General features: G+C 38.6%; 1 protein-coding gene across 1 annotated transcript in view; it reads right to left on the reverse strand.

Moving 5' to 3' along the window:
• Nucleotides 1–23,094, reverse strand: part of DNAH11 (dynein axonemal heavy chain 11) — a 406,504-nt gene that overhangs the window by 95,746 nt on the left and 287,664 nt on the right. Inside the window, exons 58-63 of the mRNA XM_032287021.1 lie at nt 22,023–22,136; nt 19,248–19,391; nt 18,433–18,615; nt 16,708–16,809; nt 9,233–9,367; nt 1,013–1,183 (exon numbers count right to left, since the gene is read on the reverse strand). Coding sequence (XP_032142912.1) covers nt 1,013–1,183; nt 9,233–9,367; nt 16,708–16,809; nt 18,433–18,615; nt 19,248–19,391; nt 22,023–22,136 — 849 coding nt within the window. The remainder of the gene's footprint in view (nt 1–1,012; nt 1,184–9,232; nt 9,368–16,707; nt 16,810–18,432; nt 18,616–19,247; nt 19,392–22,022; nt 22,137–23,094) is intronic.

Here is a 23,094-nt window from a genome sequence, read left to right on the forward strand (position 1 = left end):
AAAAGACAGCAAATAGCAGATGCTGGTGAGGATGCAGAGAATAGAGAAAGCTTGTACACTGCTGGTGGAAATTTAAATTAATATAGCCACTACAGAAAACAGCATGGGGATTCCTAAAAAAAAAAAAAAAAAAAACTACCCTATGATCCAGCAATCCAGCTGCTAAGCATAAATCCAAAAGAATGGAAATCAGTGTATCAAAGAGATACCTGCATTCCTATGTTTATGGCAGCACTATTCACAATAGCCAAGACACAGAATCAACCTAAGTGTCCATCAACAGATGCGCAGATAAGGAAAATGTGATATACATGCACAATGGAATACTATTCAGCCATAAAGAATGAAATCGTGTCATTTGGAGTCACATGAATGGAACTGGAGGACTTTACGTTAAGTGAAATGAGTCAGGCACAAAAAGACAAATATCGTATGTTCTCACTCACATGTGTGAGCTAAAAAGCTGGATCCTATGGAGGTAGAGAGAGTAGAATGATGGTTACCAGGGAACCAGAGGGAGGGAAATGGGAGAAAGGGAATGCAAAGAAGTTGATTAGTGGGTACAAAAATACAGTGAGATAGAAGAAATAAGTGCCACTATTCAATAGCACAATAGGGAAACTGTAGTTAATAATTTATTGTGTATTTCAAATAGCTATAAAGGAAGAATTACAGTGTTCCTAACACAGAGAAGAAAAAAATGTTTAAGGTGACAGATATCTTACTTATCCTGACTTGACCATTACACATAGTATACAGATATCAAACTACCACGTTACCACCAAAATACATGCAAGTATTATAAATCAATAAAAACATTTTTTAAAATAATGAAATACTTATTATGAATTCTGTAAAAATAAAAACTGCAGCACATAAACACCTTCACAGTGGAATTTCTGGTCAGTTCTTATTACTGAAGTCCCAAAGTACTTGATAGACACATGGGCTTTATTACTGAAATTTCAATGTGATTTTTCTGCCTGTTGACAAGGTAAGGAAGTGAACTTACCTTCTGTTGAAGAAAGGGAACCCACTTGCAGTCCACCAGCTCCTGGCGATACTGCTTTGTGAAGGGTCCAACATAAGACACAAAAGCTGCTGTGAGAAGAACATCTCCACACAGTGTCTTCTCTTGAGCTTCGAAGGACTTAATGGATTGACCCCAGCGAATCTTCTCTGACTAAAAGATAAAATCACTCAGCTGTAATTGCAGGCTGAACGTCAAATGAACAAATGCTTAATGCAATCACCTTATAGCACAGTTTATGTCCTTCCACACAGTCACTAGAAGGAACAGAGTGTAACGGGTTGGTGTGACTATTATAATCTTTCCTGTGTTTAAAACCCATCATTATGACGGAGTTCTCATACTTTCCTCAGTGGAGTTTATCACAATGTGACATTAGTTCTTTAACATCTCTTCACATTGAATATCCTAACTCTTCCATTATGATTGAGGTCCTTCTTGAAAGGCTGACAGTCTCTACCCTACCCCTCTGGGAATGGAGGATGACCAAGAGCTGTGGCAAAAAATGAGTGATGTTAGGTTTGTTTGTTTGTTTGTTTATTTGACAAGGTCTGGCTCTATCGTCCATGCTGGAATGCAGTGGCACCATCTTGGCTCACTGCAACTTCTACCTCCTGGGCTCAAGCCATTCTCTTACTTTAGCCTCCCAAGTAGCTGGGACTACAGGAATGCACCATCATGCCCAGCAAATTTTTGTATTTTTTGCAGAGACTGGGTTTTGCCATATTGCCTAAGCTGGTCTCAAAATCATGAGCTCAAGCAATTCACCCACCTTGGCATCCAAAGTGCTGGGATTATACGCATAAGCCACCGTGCTTGGCCTGATGTTAGGATTCTTGATGTCAGCCTGGCTGCTTTCCATTCTTCCCACTACAGTGCCCTAGGCAAACTTTTTATTTATCTATTTTTAACATGCTGGTGATGGTCTGATTACAGACAAAGGGAAATGACAAACACAACTCTTTTTAATTAGGTAAAACATAAGCCAAAATAGCCATCTAACCTGGATTCTGTTAATTAAAGAGTAGCATCAGTAGTTACTAAACTCAGGTTGGTTTTCTAATATAATCATTAAATCAGTGGAGAAAACTATGATCTATGTACAAAGATGGAAATCAGGACTTCACAATATTCTCCAAGACAGCTGTTGAAGTCCTTTTATCTAGTTGGACGGCCATTTAAAATCTGATTTACAGGTTAAGTATGTGAAGCCCTTAATATTGGATTTGAATAAAACTGCAATAAATATGTATGGATTGACTGAACTGCAGGGTAGTTCACTAATTCATTTTGTTTCAATGTATGCTAAAAATTAATACAACATTTTAAGAACATGCACAGTAACAGAACTTGAAAAAAAAATCAGCAACTTGTTAGTACAAGCAAACAAGCACCCTATGGAATTTTGCTTTCATGAAAGAAGATTGACCACAGAAAACAAAAATGATGTTGGAATGGATTGGAATGCCAGTTCCCTGCAAGCCATCTTAATATCTACAACATTGAGGTCGGAGGTCACAGAATTAGCATGTGAAAATGGTTATCAAAGCAGTTTCAAGATCATCTCCTTGCTTTGATTGATAAACATCACCCCAAGTTAACTATATAATTAAACACTAAGGAACTTCAGCTCTCTAGCCCTCTTTACAAAATGTATTACTTTCCTTCCTCAGCCATAGACAACATAACCATTAATTTTCAGGAGGAATCTCTCATTCACCTACCCTCCACCTTTGTTGTTTTTGGTTTGTAAAGGATAAACAGTAAAGTGTACCCATCTCATTCTCCAAAACAGCTTTGAAATTTGAAGATTTACTAAACATAGATTTATTGGCTATCGAAATCGTCAATAATTTTGCTATAGTATCCATGCAACATAAATCATTACTGACAATGGCTAACAAAGGTTTAAGGGTTGGAACATGTCCTGTAATAAATTTCTAGACAGTTAAAAATCACTATAATTTTATTCTAATGCATTATAGATTGCCTGTAATGTCATCCTGGCTGGGGTGACCCATTTCTAATTTTGAACAGCTGCTCAGCTCAGGAGTTAGTTAATGATTAAATATAAATTGCCTGATTTATTAGTCTGAATGGCTGAGCTTCCAGGTCAATGCTATATAGACAAAATCATCAGTCTTGATGTTTTTCAGAAGTTAACTGTCTCCTGTTCTACTCAGAAAGAATTTATCCTCAAAGAAAAAGATCTGACATTTTCAATTAATCCTTTAAAAATAGATATTTTTTCCTAGTTAACATGATACAATCTTCTTTTCCTTTCCCTGTCTAAATCATCACGAGTAAGCAGAGTCTTTGGAAATACCGCTCTGTGTTGAAGACGCATGGTAGAGCCTACTTTGCCTTTGACAAAACTTCCAGACATTCTATAACTAGTCCAGGGAAACAGTCTAATTGTATGACCCTTTTCCTCAGGTACCTCACAAATGGTGAACACTTCAAACTGCTTGAATCTTGCCACTTTAAATGGAAGTAGTAGTAAGTACTACTACTGGTGAAATTTCTCAACTGACCTAGGAAGAGCAAGTCTTCAAAAGGCCCCAGAATTTTAACACAGGAGGCTTCCCAAACTCACCCATTCATTAAGTTATTCATTCATTAAACATCTAGTGATGCCTACGACATACCAAGACTATACTATATGCTTGGGATCAAGCAGTGCACAAAACAGGTGAAGTTTCCTGTTTTTGAGAAGCTTATATTTTGGTTGGGGAAAAAAAGACCAAAAGTATTTTTGCGTATTCATACATGTACAACTATGTTCATGCAATAAATGCTATCAAAAAATGGTAACACAAGGGCCTGTAGGTCAGTAAAGCCTTTAGAGTACACTTCGAGTGATCAGTTATTGGGGAGTTCTGAGTGAAGGGGTGATGTGAACGGACTTTAGTTTGTAAAATATCACCAAGCTGCAATGAGGGAAATAAGCTTTAGGAGGCAATGGTGGGGCCTGCAGAGGTACTCTAGGGAAGAGATGCCAGCAGGCTGGACCAGCATGGTGAGTGCTGGGATTTGGAATGAACTTGAAAGGCAGAGTCAATATGCTGATGGACCGGATGTCAGAAAGAGAGCAAGAAGTCAAGGGTGATTCAAAAGCTTTGGGCCAGGAAAAGTGAAAGAACAGAATTGCAGTTACTGAGATGGAATGGAGAGAGGGCATTTTACAGAATGAGTTACGAGTTTTTGCATAATGAACTGCGCATTTCAGAGAGACAGTGTGTTTAAATTTGTGGTGAATTAGTTAAATTTATGGTAATAAGTCAGGGTTTTAAAAATCTACCATAAGAAATTAGGCCATCACCTGGCCATCCCGAAACACGTTTCCCCCTCCTTTCTTGCTAAGAGAACCTGAATCTGAAAGGGATGCTACTGTACCCAACCCCATAAGATGAACTGTGACTTGCTAAGCCAATCATGATAGCCCTGATTCCCACTTTTCCAGACTTTTTTTTTTTGGGAGGACTTGTGGGGTGGAGTTAGGAGTTTATCTAGATTGACTAAAGAAACTTAAGTGGGAATTTGCCAGAGACATTTCCAGAAAAACATCAGTTTTTCTCATGAAAGGAGAAAACCCCAGCTGATAGAGATTGTTTCCTTTCTCTACTGTCTCTCTGAATTTGAAGGTGTAGCAGCCCCCTGGAGACCCACGAGAAAATGCATGAGGGTGAATGCCCACTTGCTAAGTGTAGAGATGTAAAGGGCAACGAATAGCCTGGGTGGCTGATCATTAATCACCTGGAGGAACACTGATAATAGTAGCCTTAGTATTTTTTATAATATGTGAAAAATAAGCTCCCATTTGTTTGAGCCATGGTTAAAGTTTTGTAGTACCTCCAGCCAAATGCATTTCTAATCAGGCAGTTACTTATTTTAGTACAGTTATATATCTACCAGCTAAAAGCAATTTTTTCTTTTTTCTTATTATACTTTAAGTTCTGAGGTACATGTGCAGATCTTGCAGAATTGTTACATAAGTATACACATGCCATCATGGTTTGCTGCCTCCATCCCCCCTTCACCTACATTAGATATTTCTCCTGTTACCCCTCCCCAACCTCCCCATACCTTGCTATCGCTCCCCTTGCCCCCCGCCCCCTCCCCCCCAACAGACCCCAGTGTGTGATGTTCCCCTCCCTATATCCATGTGTTCTCGTTGTTCAACTCCCACTTACGAGAGAATATGCGACGTTTGGTATTTTGTTCTTGGTGTCAATTTGCTGAGAATGATGGTTTTCAGATTCATCCATGTCCCTGCAAAGGACATCAACTCATTCTTTTTTACAGCTGCATAGTATTCCATGGTATATATGTGCCACGTTTTCTTGATCAAGTCTATCATTGATGGGCATTTGGGTTGGTTTTAAGTCCTTGCTATTGGAAACAGTGCTGTAATAAACATATGTGTGCATGTGTCTTTATAACAGAATGATTTATAATCCTTTGGGTATATACCCAGTAATGGGATTGCTGGGTCAAATGGTATTTCAATTTCTAGATCTTTGAGGAATCGTCAAACTGTCTTCCACAATGGTTGCACTAATATACAATCCCACCAACAGTGTAAAAGCATTTCTATTTCTCCACATCCTCTCCAGCATCTGTCGTCTTCAGATTTTTTAATGATCACCATTCTAACTGGCGTGAAATGGTACCTCAATGTGGTTTTGATTTACCTTTCTCTAATGACCAGTGATGATGAGCATTTTTTCATGTTTGTTGGCTGCATAAATGTCTTCTTTTGAAAAGTGCCTATTCATATCCTTCACCTACTTTTTGATGGGGTTGTTTTTTTCTTGCATATTTGTTTTACTTCTATGTAGATTCTGGATATTAGCCCTCTGTCAGATGAGTAGCTTGCAAAAATTTTTTCCCTTTCAATTGGTTGCCAGTTCACTCTAATGATTGTTTCCTTTTGCTGTACAGAAGCTCTTAAGTTGAATTAGATCCTATGTGTCTATTTTGGCTTTTGTTGCCAATGCTTTTGGTGTTTTGGTCATGAAGTCCTTGCCTATGCCTATGGCCTGATTGCCTAGGTTTTCTTCTAAGGTTTTTATGGTGTTAGGTCTTATGGTTAAGTCTTTAATCCATCTGGAGTTAATTTTAGTGTAAGGTGTCAGGAAGGGGTCCAGTTTCTGCTTTCCACACACGGCTAGCCAGTTTTCCCAACACCATTCATTAAACAGGGAATCCTTTCCCCATTGCTTGTTTTTGTCAGGTTTGTCAAAGATCAGATGGTTGTAGGTGTGTGGAGTTACTTCTGAGGCCTCTGTTCTGTTCCATTGGTCTATATTTCTGTTTTGGCACCAGTACCATGCTGTTTTGATTACTGTAACCTTATAATATAGTTTGAAGTCAGGTAGCATGATGCCTCCAGCTTTGTTCTTTTTGCTTAGGATTGTTGGGCTCTTTTTTGATTCCATATGAAGTTTAAAGTATTTTTTTTTCCATTCTGCGGATAGCAAAGAATCTATAAATTACTGTGGGCAGTATATCTATTTTCATGATATTGACTCTTCCTAACCATGAGCATGGAATGTTTTTCCATCTGTTTTTGTCCTCTCTTATTTCCTTGAGCAGTGGTTGTAGTTCTCCTTGAAGAAGTCTTTCATGTCCTTTGTTAGTTGTATTCCTAGGTATTTTATTCTCTTTGTAGCAATTGTGAATGGGGGTTCACTCATGATTTGGCTGTTTGTCTGTTACTGGTGTATAGGAATGCTTGTGATTTCTGCACAATGATTTTGTATCCTGAGACTTTGCTGAAGTTGCATATCAGCTTAAGGAGATTTTGGGCTGAGACAATGGGGTCTTCTAAATACAAAATAAAGTCATCTGCAAAGAGACAATTTGACATCCTCTTTTCCTAATTGAATACCTTTATTTCCGTTTCTTGCCTGATTGGTCTGGTTAGGGCTTCCAATACAGCAACCTTGTCTAGTGCCAGTTTTCAAAGGGAACGCTTCCAGTTTTTGCCCATTTAGTATGATACTGGCTGTGGGTTTGTCATAGATAGCTTTTATTATTTTGAGATATGTTCCATCAACACTTAGTTTATTCAGAGTTTTAAGCATAAAGGCATTTCTAATCATGCAATTATATACTTTTTAATTATACACTTTGTTATTATTTTTTTTTTGAGATGGAGTCTTGATCTGTTGACAGGCTGGAGTGCACTGGTGCAATCTCAGCTCACTGCAACCTCCACTTCCCAGGTTCAAGTGATTCCCTGCTTCAGTCTCCCAAGGAGCTGGGGTTACAGACACGCACCACCACACCCAGCTAATTTTTTTTATTTTAGAAGAGATCAGGTTTCACCATGTTGGTCAGGCTGGTCTCGATCTCCTGACCCCATGATTTACCTGCCTCAACCTCCCAAAGTGCTGGGATTACAGATGTGAGCCACCGCACCCAGCCTTGTTATTACCTTTTAGTTATATATTTTATATACTTTTTAATAGTGTAGTTGTAGACTTTATACTTTAAAAACTGACTGCTTGAGATATAATTCACATACCATGAAATTCACCCTCTAAAGTATACAGTAGAGTGGTTTTTACTATATACATAGACTTGCACAATCATCTCTTCTAACTAATTTTAGTACATTTCCCTCACCTCAGAGAGAAACTGTGTATCCAGTAGCAGTCACTCCCCAAATGTCATACCTTTGTCCAGCCCCTGGTAACCATCAGTCTATTTTGTGTCTCTATAAATTTGACTGTTCTGGACATTTCATACACATAGACTCACGTGCTATGTGGCCTTTTGTGTCTGACTTCTTTTAGCATAATATTGTCAAGATTCATACATTGCAGCATGAATCGGTATTCATTTTTATAGATGAATACTATTACATTATATGGATATACATTTCATTTATCCATTAATAAATTAATGGACATTTGGGTTGTTTCCACTTTCAGCTATTATGAATAATACTGCTATGAATATTTGCATATGAGCTTTTTAATGGACATTTATTTTCATTTATTTGGGGTATACACCTATGAGTAGATTACTGCATCATGTGGTAACCTTACGATTAACATTCTGAGGAACTGCGTAACTGTTCTCCAAAGAGGTGGGACCATTTTATATTCCAACCAGCATTTCTCCGTATCATTTGCCAATACTATTACTGTTCATATTTTTTATTATAGTCATCCTGGTGGGTATGAAGTGGTATCATGTTGTGGTTTTAATTTGCATTTCCCTTATGACTAATCGAGCTGAGCATCTTTTCAGGTGCTTATTGGCTATTTGTCTATCTTTTATGGAGAAATGTCTATTCAAATCCTTTTCTTATTTTAAAATTTGGTTATTTATCTCTGACTTTTATTAAGAAATACTTGAACATACATTATGTCTTTTGAGCAACATCACAACCTTGTAAGGGAAACATTCACATCCTTGTTTCAGATACAAGAAAACAAAGTTGAAGATGTTCACTCATTTGTCCAAAACTGTTGAATGCCACATCATAGAGCAAATAGAATCTGTGAATACTGATGTCAAAGAACATATGTTCCTCTGCCACTCATGTTCAAGCAAGAGAATGTTAATAAGAATTATAAAAAACCTTTATCTAATGGAATAGCTGTTAACATTAGCATGTTATTCACCTATAAAAGGATAGAACAACAAAAACATAAGCCAACCAGTTAGCTTGAAAGGAATCATTTGCTGGTAGAATTCAATGGCAAATGTGTATTAAAAGGATTAGGCAATAAGCAGTTCAATTTCACAATTATCTAGCAGCCATCCTGAAGTTTATAAATTATTTTAAGAAAAACATGCTTTTTGTTTTTAAAGCATTTTACAATGTGGTAAGAAAGGAAGGGAGAAAGTAGAAAACGTAAGTACATAATCCACCCACAGCTGATGTACTCCACTGTCTTAAAGTGACTACAAGACCACTGAATTCTGATAAAGTGTACATCTTCCCTGTTTTAGTAGGAGATCAGACTGATGGCACATTGAGTTCAGGACTACATATTAAAAGATATGTACTTGATCATTTCTTCCTTCTGGTGAGTTAGAGCCACAGTATGAGTGATGATTAAATATTACCCTTTGCTGTCAATTCCATGTCTATTTAGTTATTATTGATGGCAAAGAATAAAATCCCCACAAGTGGATCTGAATTTTTTAGTTAGAATGTTTGGAAGAAAAGGTTTCACTTGCCTCAAGTTCCTTGACAAGTCTGTTAGCTAATTTGATGGTTTTATCAGTTTGGTTCACCTCTTCTTGACACCGGACTTTCTCAGCAATTGCTTTCTCAAATGAAGCTGTGAGTCTGCTCAGATTTCGATCCAGATCCTGAATCAGAGTGGAATTAACTTTTGAGTCATTTTTACTTAAAACAGATATTACAATAATCTTAAAACACCTGTTACTGTAAGGTGAATGAACAAACCTCTTCCCCCCATTAACATTTACCCCTTTACCAGACATATTTTAGGGAAGAAGGAAAAGAAGAATATAACGATAATAAACACATCAGTGCCACCATAAAGTAACAGTTCACAATGTGGTCTTCTCCCCTTCCGTCTCCACTGGGCAGAATTCAGGAAGCAATTGGGGTGAATGGATGTACCCTGAAGATGCGATTACACTGTGCGCACACTATCCCCCTCTGGTCTTGCAGCTAAGCCTCATCCTCCAATACCAGCCTTATTAATGACAAAAATGATTTCTTGGGTTTCTCCACCTACTCCTTTTCTCTTTGGGTTCATAATTCAGGCAGTGAAGAGAGGTGTTAATTACTGAGCCCTTTAGACCCAGCTTGGCCAATCAGATTTTTCTTTTTTTCTTTTGGAAAGAGTATTTCTCTGTTGCCCAGGCTGGATGCAGTGGTGCAATCTCAGCTCACTGCAACCTCAGCCTCCCAGATTCAAGTGATTCCTGTGCCCAAGCCTCCTGAGTAACTCAGATTACAGGTGTGCACCACCATGCCCACCTAATTTTTGTAGATTTAGTGGAGATGAGGTTTCCTGATGTTGGCCAGGCCGATCTTAAACTCCTGGCCTCAAGTGATTCCCCCCACCTTGCCTCCCAAAGTGCTGGCGTTATAGACGTTAGTCACTGTGTCTGGCCCACATTTTTGTCTTCTGGAGGTTGGCACTAAAACTCAGAGATCATTCACTGTCTTTAGCATTAAAAGGCCTGGGGGAAAATATGAATCAGAGGGCTTCATTTAGAGAGGGAGCAACTTCCACTAGGGGACAAAAAAATAGAGAAAACCATTGTGGAGAAAGGGAAAAGGATGAAAGGGACCTACAAAGAGAAGCAAGATGAGAAGTCACATGGCCCTAGACAGACTCCAAGAGAAGCTCACGGCAGTTTCCTGTTTCCTGGATCTCTTGGAGCCCCTGCTCACTTTTTGTCCATGAGTTTGTCTTTGTGTCCTTTTTCACTAAGATATTTTTAATGAGTTTTTAACATTTATAGTCAAGACGTCTTGACTAAGATGTCAAATGCTTGCGAGACTCCTCACTACGCTACCTTGCATTAAGATCCAACAAACCTAATAAGATTTATAACACTGCTTTTATAGATGCATGTAAAGTTCCAATACACTTCAACAAGAAAACTTGTAGAATATAACCTATTAATAATTTAGAGACAAAAAAATAATTTAGAGACAGACTATATTTGCTGATGACCCAGTTATTTCACTATTACTTGATATTGCTAAAGCAGTATGTATATATACATACATATGTATATACATCAAATTTAAGATTAATATGCAAAATGGCATCAAACTTATGACAACTGATGGAACTATCATACATCACCAGTTCGAAATAAGATTAAAATAAAAATATTACAGGTCTGTTTTGGGTTACTAAGAGCACTCATAGTTTTACCAAACACAGAAGCGCATAAAGACTCTGGCATCAGACTCCTGGGTTTGTATTTGGATGCTGCTCCCAGCTAACCAGTGTCAAGTTGGGACTATTTACAATCTCTGTGCTTCAGTTTCATTATCTTAAAAATTGCATTAATAATGTTACGTAGCTCAAAGGGGTTATTCTGAGGATTAATCAGGACGGTGGAAGGCAATGGTTCTCAAAATTTTTGGTCTCAAACTCTTTTACATTCAGAACTCTAAAGGGTACTGGTTCATACAGATGATATAAGGCAACATTTATAAGCTAAAACTGATAAAAAATAAAAATTATTTTTATAATAATAAACTCACCATATATTAGCATACATCATTTTATTACAAATATTACCAAAACAAAATTCATGAAAAAATGGCATTTAGGTTTTTGCAAACCTTATTTTAACGTCTTATTTAACAGAAGACTGTTAGATTCTTATACCTGCTACTGCGTTCAGCCTGTTGGGTTGCTGTGTGTCAGACAGCCTCAGAAAAACACTACTGTATGCTTGTTAGAGGAAGAAGGTAAGAAAAGTAGACAATGCCTTATATAACTTGCAGGTGACGAAACTGAGACAAAGATCAGTTGAGGGATTTGCTATAGTTTCACTAGCTAGTGTGTGAAAAAACAAGGCTATAAACCCAAGCCTTCTGAGTCCTTGACCAAGTTAATGGAAGGCATTTAACAAAACAGATGTTTGAGGAAGTCCAGTTGTGGGGAGAGAGAGAGGGAGCAGATACTTCTAGGCTTCCCAGTCAGATCACACCTAGTAAACTGTATAGTTAACAGGATCCAGCTTTGAGTTTAAAAATGTCTTTGTTCTGCCAGGCACAGTGGCTCATGCCTGTACTTCCAGCAGTTTGGGAGGCCGAGGTGGGTGGATCACTTGAGGCCAGGAGTTTGAGATCAGCCTGGCCAGCATGGTGAAACTCTATCTCTACTAAAAATACAAAAAATTAGCTGGGCGTGGTGGTGTTTCTGGGTTTGGAGGTTCAGGGGAACCCTCAGTTCCCGAGAGGACGTTTCTCCAGGTTCTAGGTCTATCACTCCCCCAAGAATGGGAGAGGAGACGATGGCGCAGTGAGCAATAAATGCCAGACTCAAAAGTGTTGCAGAAAAGTGATTTCATTTTAGGTGGAGAAAGAGAAAAAAAAAGGAGAAGAGAGAGAACTTCCATACGAGAGAGTGTGTTGAAGGGGATCCAAACATGGAGTCCAAAGGGGTGTGGAAGAAGGGGATTTTTAACCTGGGAGGAACCCCCACCTTCTCCAAGACCCCTGGCCAATGAAAGGAGTTCCTAAGAACCGCTGGAGTGACTGACTTTATGATTCTTCCCGCGCTTGTGAAAATTAAAACAGAAACTGTTAAATCTCCCCGATGGAGAGAGATGGGAGAATGGCATGGCACTGGGAAGTTCTTGCCCTTAAACTATACCCGCTTGTTGTTCCAGAAAGACAACACATTCCCTCACTGGCACACGCCTGTAGTCCATCTACTCGGGAGGCTGAGGCACAAGAATTGCTTGAACCTAGGCAACGAGGTTGTAGTGAACTGAGATTGTGCCACTGCACTCTAGCCTGGGTAATCGAAAGAGACTGTCTCAAATAAATGAATGTATGCATGCATGTACATATGTATGTATGTCTTGGTTCTAGTCCCCTGCCTCTTACTGGCCCTGGTGGTGTGGGCTCATTTTTCACTTTCTGTGAGTTTTACGTTTTCTCGTTTGCAAAATGGTGCTACTCCTACTAACACCTACTTCGTACGTACATGTGCTGTGGAGTCAAATCTGTGTTAATGCATGTAAAATATGGCACAGCGTAGTCAGCAAACACATGCTAAGTTAGCTTGGTGTGCAGATATCCCTGGGTTTTATTTCAAATGGGATACAAATTCACTCTGGTTCATCTTTTTCATTTAGCTGAAACATAATCACTTTAATGGCAACTGTTTGGGTAAAAGTTGGCCCTTGGCATGTAACTTTTAAGGGCATTAGTGAATGTTCACCAGGAATAAGAACTAACCTGGTGTAATAGCCAGCATTCTAAGCATGCTTAAAGGTGACAGTCTATTACTTTCACAGGAATGTTTAGCTGTTGATTTGAGTTTACACTGACTGCTTTATATGTAATCAGAGATTTGAAGGGAGTGCTAGTGTCTCACATGAATACAGTTAATATAAACATAAATATGTAAACTGTACATGTACTAGAAAACATAGTTCAAAGCAAATATATAATCAACATCAAGATGATTTTACTCTACAAGATTAGGTTTCCAAATATTTCCTGAGGGCATCTTAATATAGCTTGTATCTTTCTCCTTGTTTTTAAAAAATTTTTTTCTCTATAGAAAACTCTATTCTTGCTGTTCTTTTCTCACCACCCATTCTCTCCTTCATCTATTTTAATCTTTTATTCCTATCACTTTTTTCTTTTTTCTTCTCTACCATTTTACTGAAACATGATACAAACCACCTATGAATCTGATAAACAAGCTGTATTCTCTCGAGTTACTCATCATTGTTTCTAATAAATAAATAAATAGCCGGGCGCGGTGGCTCAAGCCTGTAATCCCAGCACTTTGGGAGGCCGAGGCGGGTGGATCACGAGGTCAAGAGATCGAGACCATCCTGGTCAACATGGTGAAACACCGTCTCTACTAAAAATACAAAAACATTATCTGGGCATGGTGGTGCGTGCCTGTAATCCCAGCTACTCAGGAGGCTGAGGCAGGAGAATTGCCTGAACCCAGGAGGTGGAGGTTGCGGTGAGCCGAGATCGCGCCATTGCACTCCAGCCTGGGTAACATGAGTGAAACTCCGTCTCAAAAAATAAATAAATAAATAAATAAATAAATAAATAACAACTCATAGTTACTGATCCTGTAGCATGCGCCCAGCACTATTATAAGTATTTTACATGTGTTGAGGCATTTGATTAGTTTGGTAAGTCTCAGATTTTTCCATTTTATAGGTGAGGAAATTAGAGTCAAAAAGGCAAAAAAGTTACTCAAGATCACACAGCTGGGAAGTACTGGGCTAGGATGTGACAGTGATGTTGGGCCCCACAGCCTGTGCTCAGATGCACTGTGGTATCCATCCTCTTTACTCTCTGTTCCAGGTGATGGTTCCTTTCCCTTCCTTGGCCCCCAGATACCAATTTCTCCTGGCTCCTCATTCACCTTCCTAACCATCTCTTTCTTGCTCTTTCAGGTATCATCCTTCTGTACCCAGTGTATAAACTGTTTATAACCCAACCTTCTCTCCTTGACTTTCTTCTGTTTTCATTCTGCTTCCCTCATCCGTGTTCATTCTGCTTCCAGTCTCGTCCCTTTTGTTTGCTTGCTCAGAGTTACCTTTTCAAAAGGCAAATGTGATCAGTTTATTCCTCCTGCCCCCAACTACAGTTCTTCAGTGGCTCTCCCTGTCTGATGGTGTCAGTTCTCATATATGGCTCCCAGATCCCTACTGGGGCTAGTTTATTCTGCTAGGGCCCACTGAATCTATGTTTGCCGTAAGCATTGTCTATATAACATGGTTAAAGGAAAATATAACTACTATTCATGACTGTCTGGAACTTTTTTTTTGGCCTTAAGAGGAGTCTTCAACATTAGGGAGCTTAAGATCTTCTGGCCTGTAGGACAAACACTTACCTCTTAACCAACCCCTTGCAATTTTCTGTGTGATCATGTCCCTGCTTCTCTTTTCACCACAAGTGATCTACACAGTGACCTGTATACTCTACTCTTCAGCCATACTGAGCTATTCATTGTCCACAGAATACTTGACCTTTTTTCACTGCTCCTTCATGAAATGCCCTTTCCCTATCTTCTGGGTGAAAGCCTATTCACCTTTTAAGAATTGTTTCAAGAGGAAACTGCTCCTTCAAACCTTTCCTGAGCATCCAACCCCATCCTCACCTGCAGAACTGATCAACTCCATTCTTTGTGCTCCAGTGATAGCTAATGCAACTTCCCTTGATAGTGCTTAGCAAATTAAACAGCATTTAGCAAATCTGTAAGGCTTTTCAGAGCAGGGACTGAGCCTTCTGTGTCCCTCTGACTCCAGTGCCTAGTCCAGTGTTACAAAACGCTTTTTGTAAAAGGAAAGTGAGTCCCTCAACTAAAACAAATTAACCCTTTAATTAAAATATAAAATATGGTTGTTTGTTAATTTAACTAATAGCTTTGAGTTCCTCTCATGTGCCAGGTGCTAGACATAAAAACTCAAAAGACTTTAAGGAGCTCATAGGTGTTGAAGACAGAAAGGAAATGAAAGTACACATTAGCATGAAGTGTACACTGATGTGTAGGGTGTGTGGAATAACAGAGAAACTGGTCAAGTATTTTCTGCAAGGAGTATCATCAAATGCTGCTCTTTATCTCAGCCAAAGGAGACGCCAAATCAGAGTGGCCGTTCAACAGCACCATACTGTAGGAGGCACACTCCATGGGTCTTCTGGGCACAAACCCCTCTATCCAGCTTTCCCACAAAGCCAGAGTATCTTCTTTGGGACCTCTTACCCCCAGTTCAGGATTGTCAGTACTCAAACATTTCTTAGAGTCAAGGCAAACCTGGGCTTAATGTACCATATAGTGCTGAAAAGGAAGCAGTGATCTAGAATTAAGGAACTCAAGAGATGATTGCAAATAACTTCAAAGCAAACATACTCCAGAAAGACCAAAATAAGCCAATCAGCGAAGACAGGAAAAAATAACTAATCCTTCCATGTAAAGTCATAGATGTATGTCCACAAGCAACAGCAGCAAACAGGGAGCCATGACCTCTCCAAACAAACAAAACAAGGACCTAATGACCAACTCCTAATGAGATGATGATGTGAGAGCACGCAGATCGACAATTCAAAATAGTAGTTTAAGAAAACTCAGCCAACTCTAAGATAACACAGGAAAGCAATTCAGAAATGTATCAGGAGTTTAAGAGATTGAAATAATTTTTCAAAAATCAAAGAGGAATCCTGGAACTGAGAAATACATTTGCTGAAGTAAAAAAGAAATTTGAAGCTTTAAACAGCAGAATGAGTGAAACAGAAGAATGAATCAGTAATTTCACAGACAATTTGAAAATAGAGGTGAAAAAAAGAAAAACAATGAAAATAACAAATGTCTACAAAGAATGACCTCAAAAGACATCTAACAGTCACTGAAGTTGAGTTTAAAAACAGCAAGATGTAGAAAGCTTGTTCAAGGAAAGAAGTATATAGAGCAAACATTAATAGATCAAAGTGGAGAGCTAGACTGAAATACAGTAATAGCAGGGGACTTCAACACCCCACCTTCAGTAATAAACAGATCATCCAGACATAAAAGAAAGGAAAGGAAGAAAGAAAGAGAGATAGGCAAATTTTTACAACACCTATTTCACAGATGAGAAAACAGAAGCTCATAGAGGTTAACTACCTTGTATGGGATGCAACAGTAGACAGTGGAGCTAAGATATAAACCAGACAGTCTAACGAAGCCCTGCCTGGAATTATGACGCGCTGCCCTCCCCTTTCCACTCTCAGACTGCAAATGTTTCTTAGCTGTAGAAACCATGAACATTTGCACTTTCCCAGTTCAGGGTCTAGCGTAGAGTAGATAAGAAATACCTACTGAAGGGTATCTAAGGAAATATGCTCATGGAAGATCAAATTCCTTTTTGTTTGATAGGGCTCATGTACGGTGCTGTCTGAGGGTGGAATCCTATAGTGGAGGCAGAAAACACCTCTTGGGAACCTTTTCAATGTCATAGTTTGTACTTACCACAAGCTTTTTCCTGATGGCCTCGAGTTTTTCAGTAGCTGCAGCCAATTCCAAGTTTGCTTGGGCTAATGCTTGCCGTTTTGGCTCCACATCACAGTAGACCTGAAAATTCATGAATTAATAAAGATACAAAGAGGGTACGTAATAATTCAAATCTAGATAGGATGGAAGCTTTACCATTAAAATCTCTAATTCATCTAGCAATTTTTTTTTTCTTTTTCATTGAGATGGGGTCTTCCCATGTTGTTCAGGCTGGTCTTAAGGGTTTCTCCCACCTCAGTCTCCTAAAGTGCTAGGATTACAGGTGTATGCCACCATACCTAGCCTGTTATTTTTCAGACATGGTGCCACCTAAAGGCAGAGCACAATCTACATAGCTTCCACATTCTCTCTGGTCCACCATTATTTTACCTATTTATTCTGGACCTTAGAGTTACAAGTACTTGCATAAAATGCTATGTAAGTCAAACACCATTAAGATACTGAAATCAATTTGTCATAAAATGTGGAGATATTTCTCATATTACTAGAAATTGCACTGTGCAGGAACTATGGCCAAAGTTGAGATCATGCCTAGCCTTTAAGGCAGAAAATAAGTGTGGACAAATTCTCAACACAGAAAGCAGAGTGGCAGATATCACACAATATTAACCACACTGTCGCCTTCTTTTCTAAGTTCCCGACCACCTTAGGCACATGTTGTTTGAACGGACCATTTGAGAATTTAGATGCATCAATTTTTCTGCTGGCGGGGAGAGAGGAAGGAAATTAAATTTTTTTTTCCTATTTTATAGCAAAATAACACAGAATGCAGCCACAGTCAAGATCTATGCTTGTCTTTTCACCTACAGTACAAGTAGAAGAGAGGACAGAGGCATTTTATTGTAGAGAGAAGCTGTACATCAAACACAACTGGCTAAACTCTTCCTTTATGAAGATTTCCACTAAGGAGAGAGATCAAGAGAGTCCTATCCCTGTGGGCCCCACAGTATAAAGGAAATAACGTGGCTTTGTGAAAATTACTTTGGGAACTGGATTGACAATTTTGACTTTTTCTCAGTGATTCCATATATGAACATAACATACAACCCTCCAAGACGAAAATGAGAGTTCTTCAGAGTTGTGGGCCACGCATTGTTCCTTGTAGACCAAGTACTCTGTGAAGTGCTTGGAATGCAGTTGGTTGGCAATAAATATTTGATAAATAAGTGACTAAGTGAAATTATAATTTATTGATATACTGCCAAAAACTACAAATTTAGATTAGATCACATATAGGCAAAAATCTTACCTATAATTAAAATACTGAAGAAATGGTTATTTTCTCATCTTACTGTATCAACAGTACAGACGGTGTGAATGTTGCTTTGAGAGAAGGGAGATTTAATTTGATGTGAATTCAGATTTGCAGTTGTTTCAAGTCAACATGAATTGAATATTTAAGTGTATATAAGTAAAATTCATATCTAAGTTTTTTATCTAATTACTGCTCTCTGATCTAAAGTAGTCAATCACTCTACCCACAAAAGAAGAGATAGTTTCTAACATTTCAAATATTCTGTAGAGAATTGTTTAGCCTCACATGCTTATGTCTTATTCTTAGAACTACATATTCTTATTCAGAAAATGAAATAACAGATTTTACTCTTTTTGCGGACCTAGAAATTGATGTGTCTGTGGCCCTTTGTGGATAATACCTGTAAACAATCAGTATAGAATTGCTACCTCATAGAATTTAACGATGTTGATGACCCAGGCACAGAGGCCAGCTGCTGCAAAAGATTTGGTTCGAATCAGGTTTGGATTAAACTCTGGGTCTTTCAAATATTGTTCATTCACCACTTTTAGACAGTTCTCTGGAATGTGCTCTTTGTCATAGTTAATTAATGCTTGCAAAAAATCATCAACCTGCAAAGCAAAAAGACTTTTTGCAATGAACCCATTTTGGCTGCAGAGAAAATTCTAAGATCAAAAGTTAAAATCAGCTTTTAGGACTCACATTACAAAAGCAAAATTGGCAAGCTGCATTTATCCTACTGTTTGACTTCTTCCGTCTTTATAGCATTAAGTTAGAATTAGCAATGGACACTTTTAAAACCTCTTCTATCCCAGGGTAAAATATTCAGGCCCGGCACAGGAGGCATTCACATTTTGAAGAAAAGAAAGGCAGAAAAGAAAAAGCAAAAACACACCAAAAAGCCCCTGTGCTTCACCTTCTTATACATTAGTAACATTTTTCCAAGCTAAGAAATCCATGTAATTTTCTCCCTCCTACACTTAACTGCTTTCATAATTTTGCAAATAATTAGCAACCTTCCACCTGCTGCTGGCATTGACTTAGGTATGCCATAACCCCAAGCTAACCTCCAACTTGGCAAACAAAAACTGTAAGTCTAGAGAATATATAAAATGGATCACATTCAACAACTATTAAGATGATTTCTTCTGACTTGAACATCTTTTGCTATTAAGGATAGCCACAGTACTGAAAACAGTATGGGAATTGTTAGGATTTTCATCTTTCCCGGCTGGGCTGATACCTTTCCCATGAAGACTCTGGCTGCTTTCCAACTTCGGTCTTTGGGCACTCTTCCCCGAGGAGCCAGAAGGACCATGACGGCTGCAGTAACATTGGTAACTGCGATGGGGGGGTTGGGAAAGGCTTTCAGCTCACTGAGGTTGACCTGAAAAAAAGCATACACACACATACAGGATTAGGGGAGGTTTGGATTAACTCTGTAAGTTGCCAAGCTAGTTTTTAGTGGCCTCCCATGTCTTTGTATCAGACTAGTCTCAATTTGGCAATTCTTTGCTACCTGGGGACTCCAGCTTGGAACTCCAGGAGGTTCAGTTCGCACTGGGCACTTCTCTGATTCTCTGGAGACATCACTGCCCTTTTTGCCTCCAAGAAAAATGATCTGTGCATCAGTCCTGCAGAGCCCTGCTCACTGAGTCACTGAGGCCAGGACGGGGAGAGAGGGAGAGGGAGAGGGAGAGAGAGAGAGAGAGAGAGAGAGAGAGAGAGAGAGAGAGGGTGAGGGTGTGTGTGTGTGTGTGTGTGTGTGTGTGTATGTATATGTGTGTGTATACACAGAGATGTATGATATATATAGATATCAGATATAGATATATATATAGATATATGATATAGATATCACATATATATACATATGATATAGATATCATATATATCATACATATATGTGGATATATATACATACATGTATATATATGTGTATATATGTTGTAAGATATTTATAGGTTCTATTCCACTATGTAATAGATTTGCATCTTAACCAAGCCACTCCCAGACACATAATTCCTTAATTCAGTGTCCCTTAGGTCTATTTTTCTGTCTTACATGTACAAGTGAGAAATATTTTCCATTACATTACAGGGACTCTGAACCAGGAGACAGCCAAGATAGGCTGAACCTTCTTCTCTACTCCTTCATCTCCTCAGGTCAGACCATTGATTAATCCAACAGATGATATTAATAGTATAAATTATATGTATCAGGGCAAATACTTTGAGGCAGGCACTAGCACATATGAGAAGCTCCTATAGGCTTGTGATATTTAACAAATGATTTAAAAAACAAAAACCACCAACCAGGTATTTTCTGTGATACTTTCTGTGCTACATAATACATTCTTGCTTATAAAACCTTATCAAATGTTGAACCTGATTCTGCTCCCTTATCAGAAACTGCCTACTTATTTGGTAAATAATTACAAAGAATGGAAAGAGACTGAAAGTAAGAACAAAAACAAAGACTTAAAATATGCTAATAATAAATGAGAGCTGGCTAACCAAGATTTTTTTTTATAATTTATAAATACATACAGCTTTATCTTTTAAGTAGTGCTAATTTATTTTGCCTGAGTAAAGAGTAATTATGCAGAGAAAAATCTGCAAATTTAGAGAAACACAATAAAAAATATATATATTCCATTACTCAGAGAAAACCAATTACCCTTTTTTCCAAATCTTTTTCTGTACACGTATTCTTATCAAAAGAATTAGTCATATAAAATACCCTATTTTATAATCTGCTTTATTCTTTTAATATATCACAGTTATTTTCTCAGATTGCTAACTAGCATTTAACATTATTATTTTAACAGCAGCAGGGTATTTGAATGTGTAATAATCAGAGCTCTATCATGTTATGTTTCCATTTAAAAGTTTTCGGTTTTATGGAAATACTGTAAGAAATACCAATGTAAGTATCTCTTTACTCACAGTCAAAACTGTTTTCTTCAAAAAATATTTAGAAAAGGAATTCAGTATTTCTATGAGGAACAGTGAAAGTCTAGATTCTTTACATTCTGAAATGGAATCTTAAGAATCTCAGGCCCAGTGATTTCCTGAGCTCTCCCTAGAGGTCTAGGGGAAGACCCCAGGATGAGATTAGCTGCAGGCTCTTAAAAAAACATTGGCTGCCATTTCACTTTCCCTAACAATCTGCTTGTGATGAACACAGCTTACTTTCTCTTATAAGAATTTGAATGCTTAGGGACATTTTACTAACAACATGAAGCTCGAAGAAATAGTGGGGACCAAAACTAGGGATCTTTGCTCCCACTATTCTTTCCCTGAGGCTCTCTCATCAATGCTACTCTTTATTTTATTCCAGAGGAAATAAAGAATGCTTCGCCTAGTTCTTAAAGCAACACGTGATAGGAAAAATTGGATTTGCGTCAAATCCAGTTACCAGCAATCCAGTTGCCTTTCATAAGAGTATAAATCCCAAAGGGTTGGAAATATTCAAAAGGAGACTGCTTATTGGGGTGCCGTAGGACAGAGTCCTGGGTGGAGAAAAGAAGTGGAACTGTAACATCAACCTCAAAGGTTTGTTTCACCTTTAATATTCTAAGGGTGCTGCCGGGTGCAGGTGGCTCACACCTGTAATCCCAGCACTTTGGGAGGCCAAGATGGGTGGATCATGAGGTCAGGAGTTCGAGACCAGCCTGGGCAACGTGGTGAAACCCCGTCTCCACTAAAAATACAAAAATTAGCTGGGTGTGGTGGCACACGCCTATAATCCCAGCTACTCAGGAGGCTGAGGCAGGAGAATCACTTTAACCCAGAAGGCAGAGGTTGCATTGAGCCAAGATCGTGCCGCTGCACTCCAGCCTGGGCAACAGAGCAGACTCCCTCCCAAAACAACAACAAAAAAAATTCATGGGTGTTTCTTTCCTTTTAAAACACTTTCTGGCTGCATGGGCCACACTCTCAGCTCAGTGATTCAAACTCTAATAACCCCTAAATATTACTTTGAGGAAAGTCAGGGAGCAAAACATCATCTTTACCCTGTTGAGTGTATTGAGTGCAGCTGTAGCAGCCACCAGTGCAGGCTCAGCCTTGACTAAGTCAGCCTCGCATTCCCTCTGTTTCTGGAACACTTCAGTCTGAATGGCTGTCACCTAATTAGAGAGGAAAAGCACACAAACCCACATAATACATAAATTATTATCACAGATATCTCTAAAGAAAAAATGGAGGTTGACTCAGATGCACTGTTAAATAATTCATTTACCTGGTACTTTGAACAGGTGAGAAATTTGTTAAACAGACTAATTTTCCGTTAGACATAGTATGTACACAAAGTTTTGTAAATGTAAAGAACACATGGTAACAAATCTCAACATAAATGGATTCGAGTTCCAATGCTCCAAGAAAAGCTTTGACTAATTTAATAATAAGGTACCACTGATACTAAAAGCAAGATTAAGTGATTCCTCTGTTCTTCAGTTTTCTTTTTCAGAAAGTCCTGGATAAACATCTGGGCTAGCTTTGCAACCTAGACCACAAAATATTCTCACTAGGATTCTCTAATTTTTGCTAAATTTTGCTTAGAAGCCATGTTGGCTATTCCTAAAGAAAAGATTTGAAGCTCTTGTGTTCAACTGGCGAGAAGATATCCGATTCTGTGGTCATGGATTGCATGCCTACCTATAAATAAAATTTTAGTGAAGACTAATCACTGTTTCTCCACACACATGGTAAGAAACCACAGATGCAAGAGCCCACCTCTGCCTTTGGTACTGGAACAATGACACTAACACACACTTTCCTCTTGTGGGTCCAGTGACACCTCTTCCCAGTCCACAGAGGATGCTGCATAGGCCTTCTGACATGATATATAATATAGAGGAAAGTCATACTGGTAAACTTGAACCAAACCAAAATGAGAAGCAGAGGCAGACATGGAGGGTGGTTTATCCTCTTCCCCTTAAGATACCTATAGAATGTGAAAGGCCAGGAAAAGTTAATTTTTAGTATGCAGTAGAAATTTGAGTTTCAAAGCTGTGGTACTGGCCACCAGGATCTAGCCACCATGGGGTATGGTCTCTGTGGTGATGGCAACTGTGGAATATAAAG

The sequence above is a fragment of the Sapajus apella genome, unplaced genomic scaffold, assembly GCF_009761245.1.
Source record: "Sapajus apella isolate SASKATOON/1434 unplaced genomic scaffold, GSC_monkey_1.0 scaffold19, whole genome shotgun sequence".
Taxonomy (NCBI): Eukaryota; Metazoa; Chordata; class Mammalia; order Primates; family Cebidae; genus Sapajus; species Sapajus apella.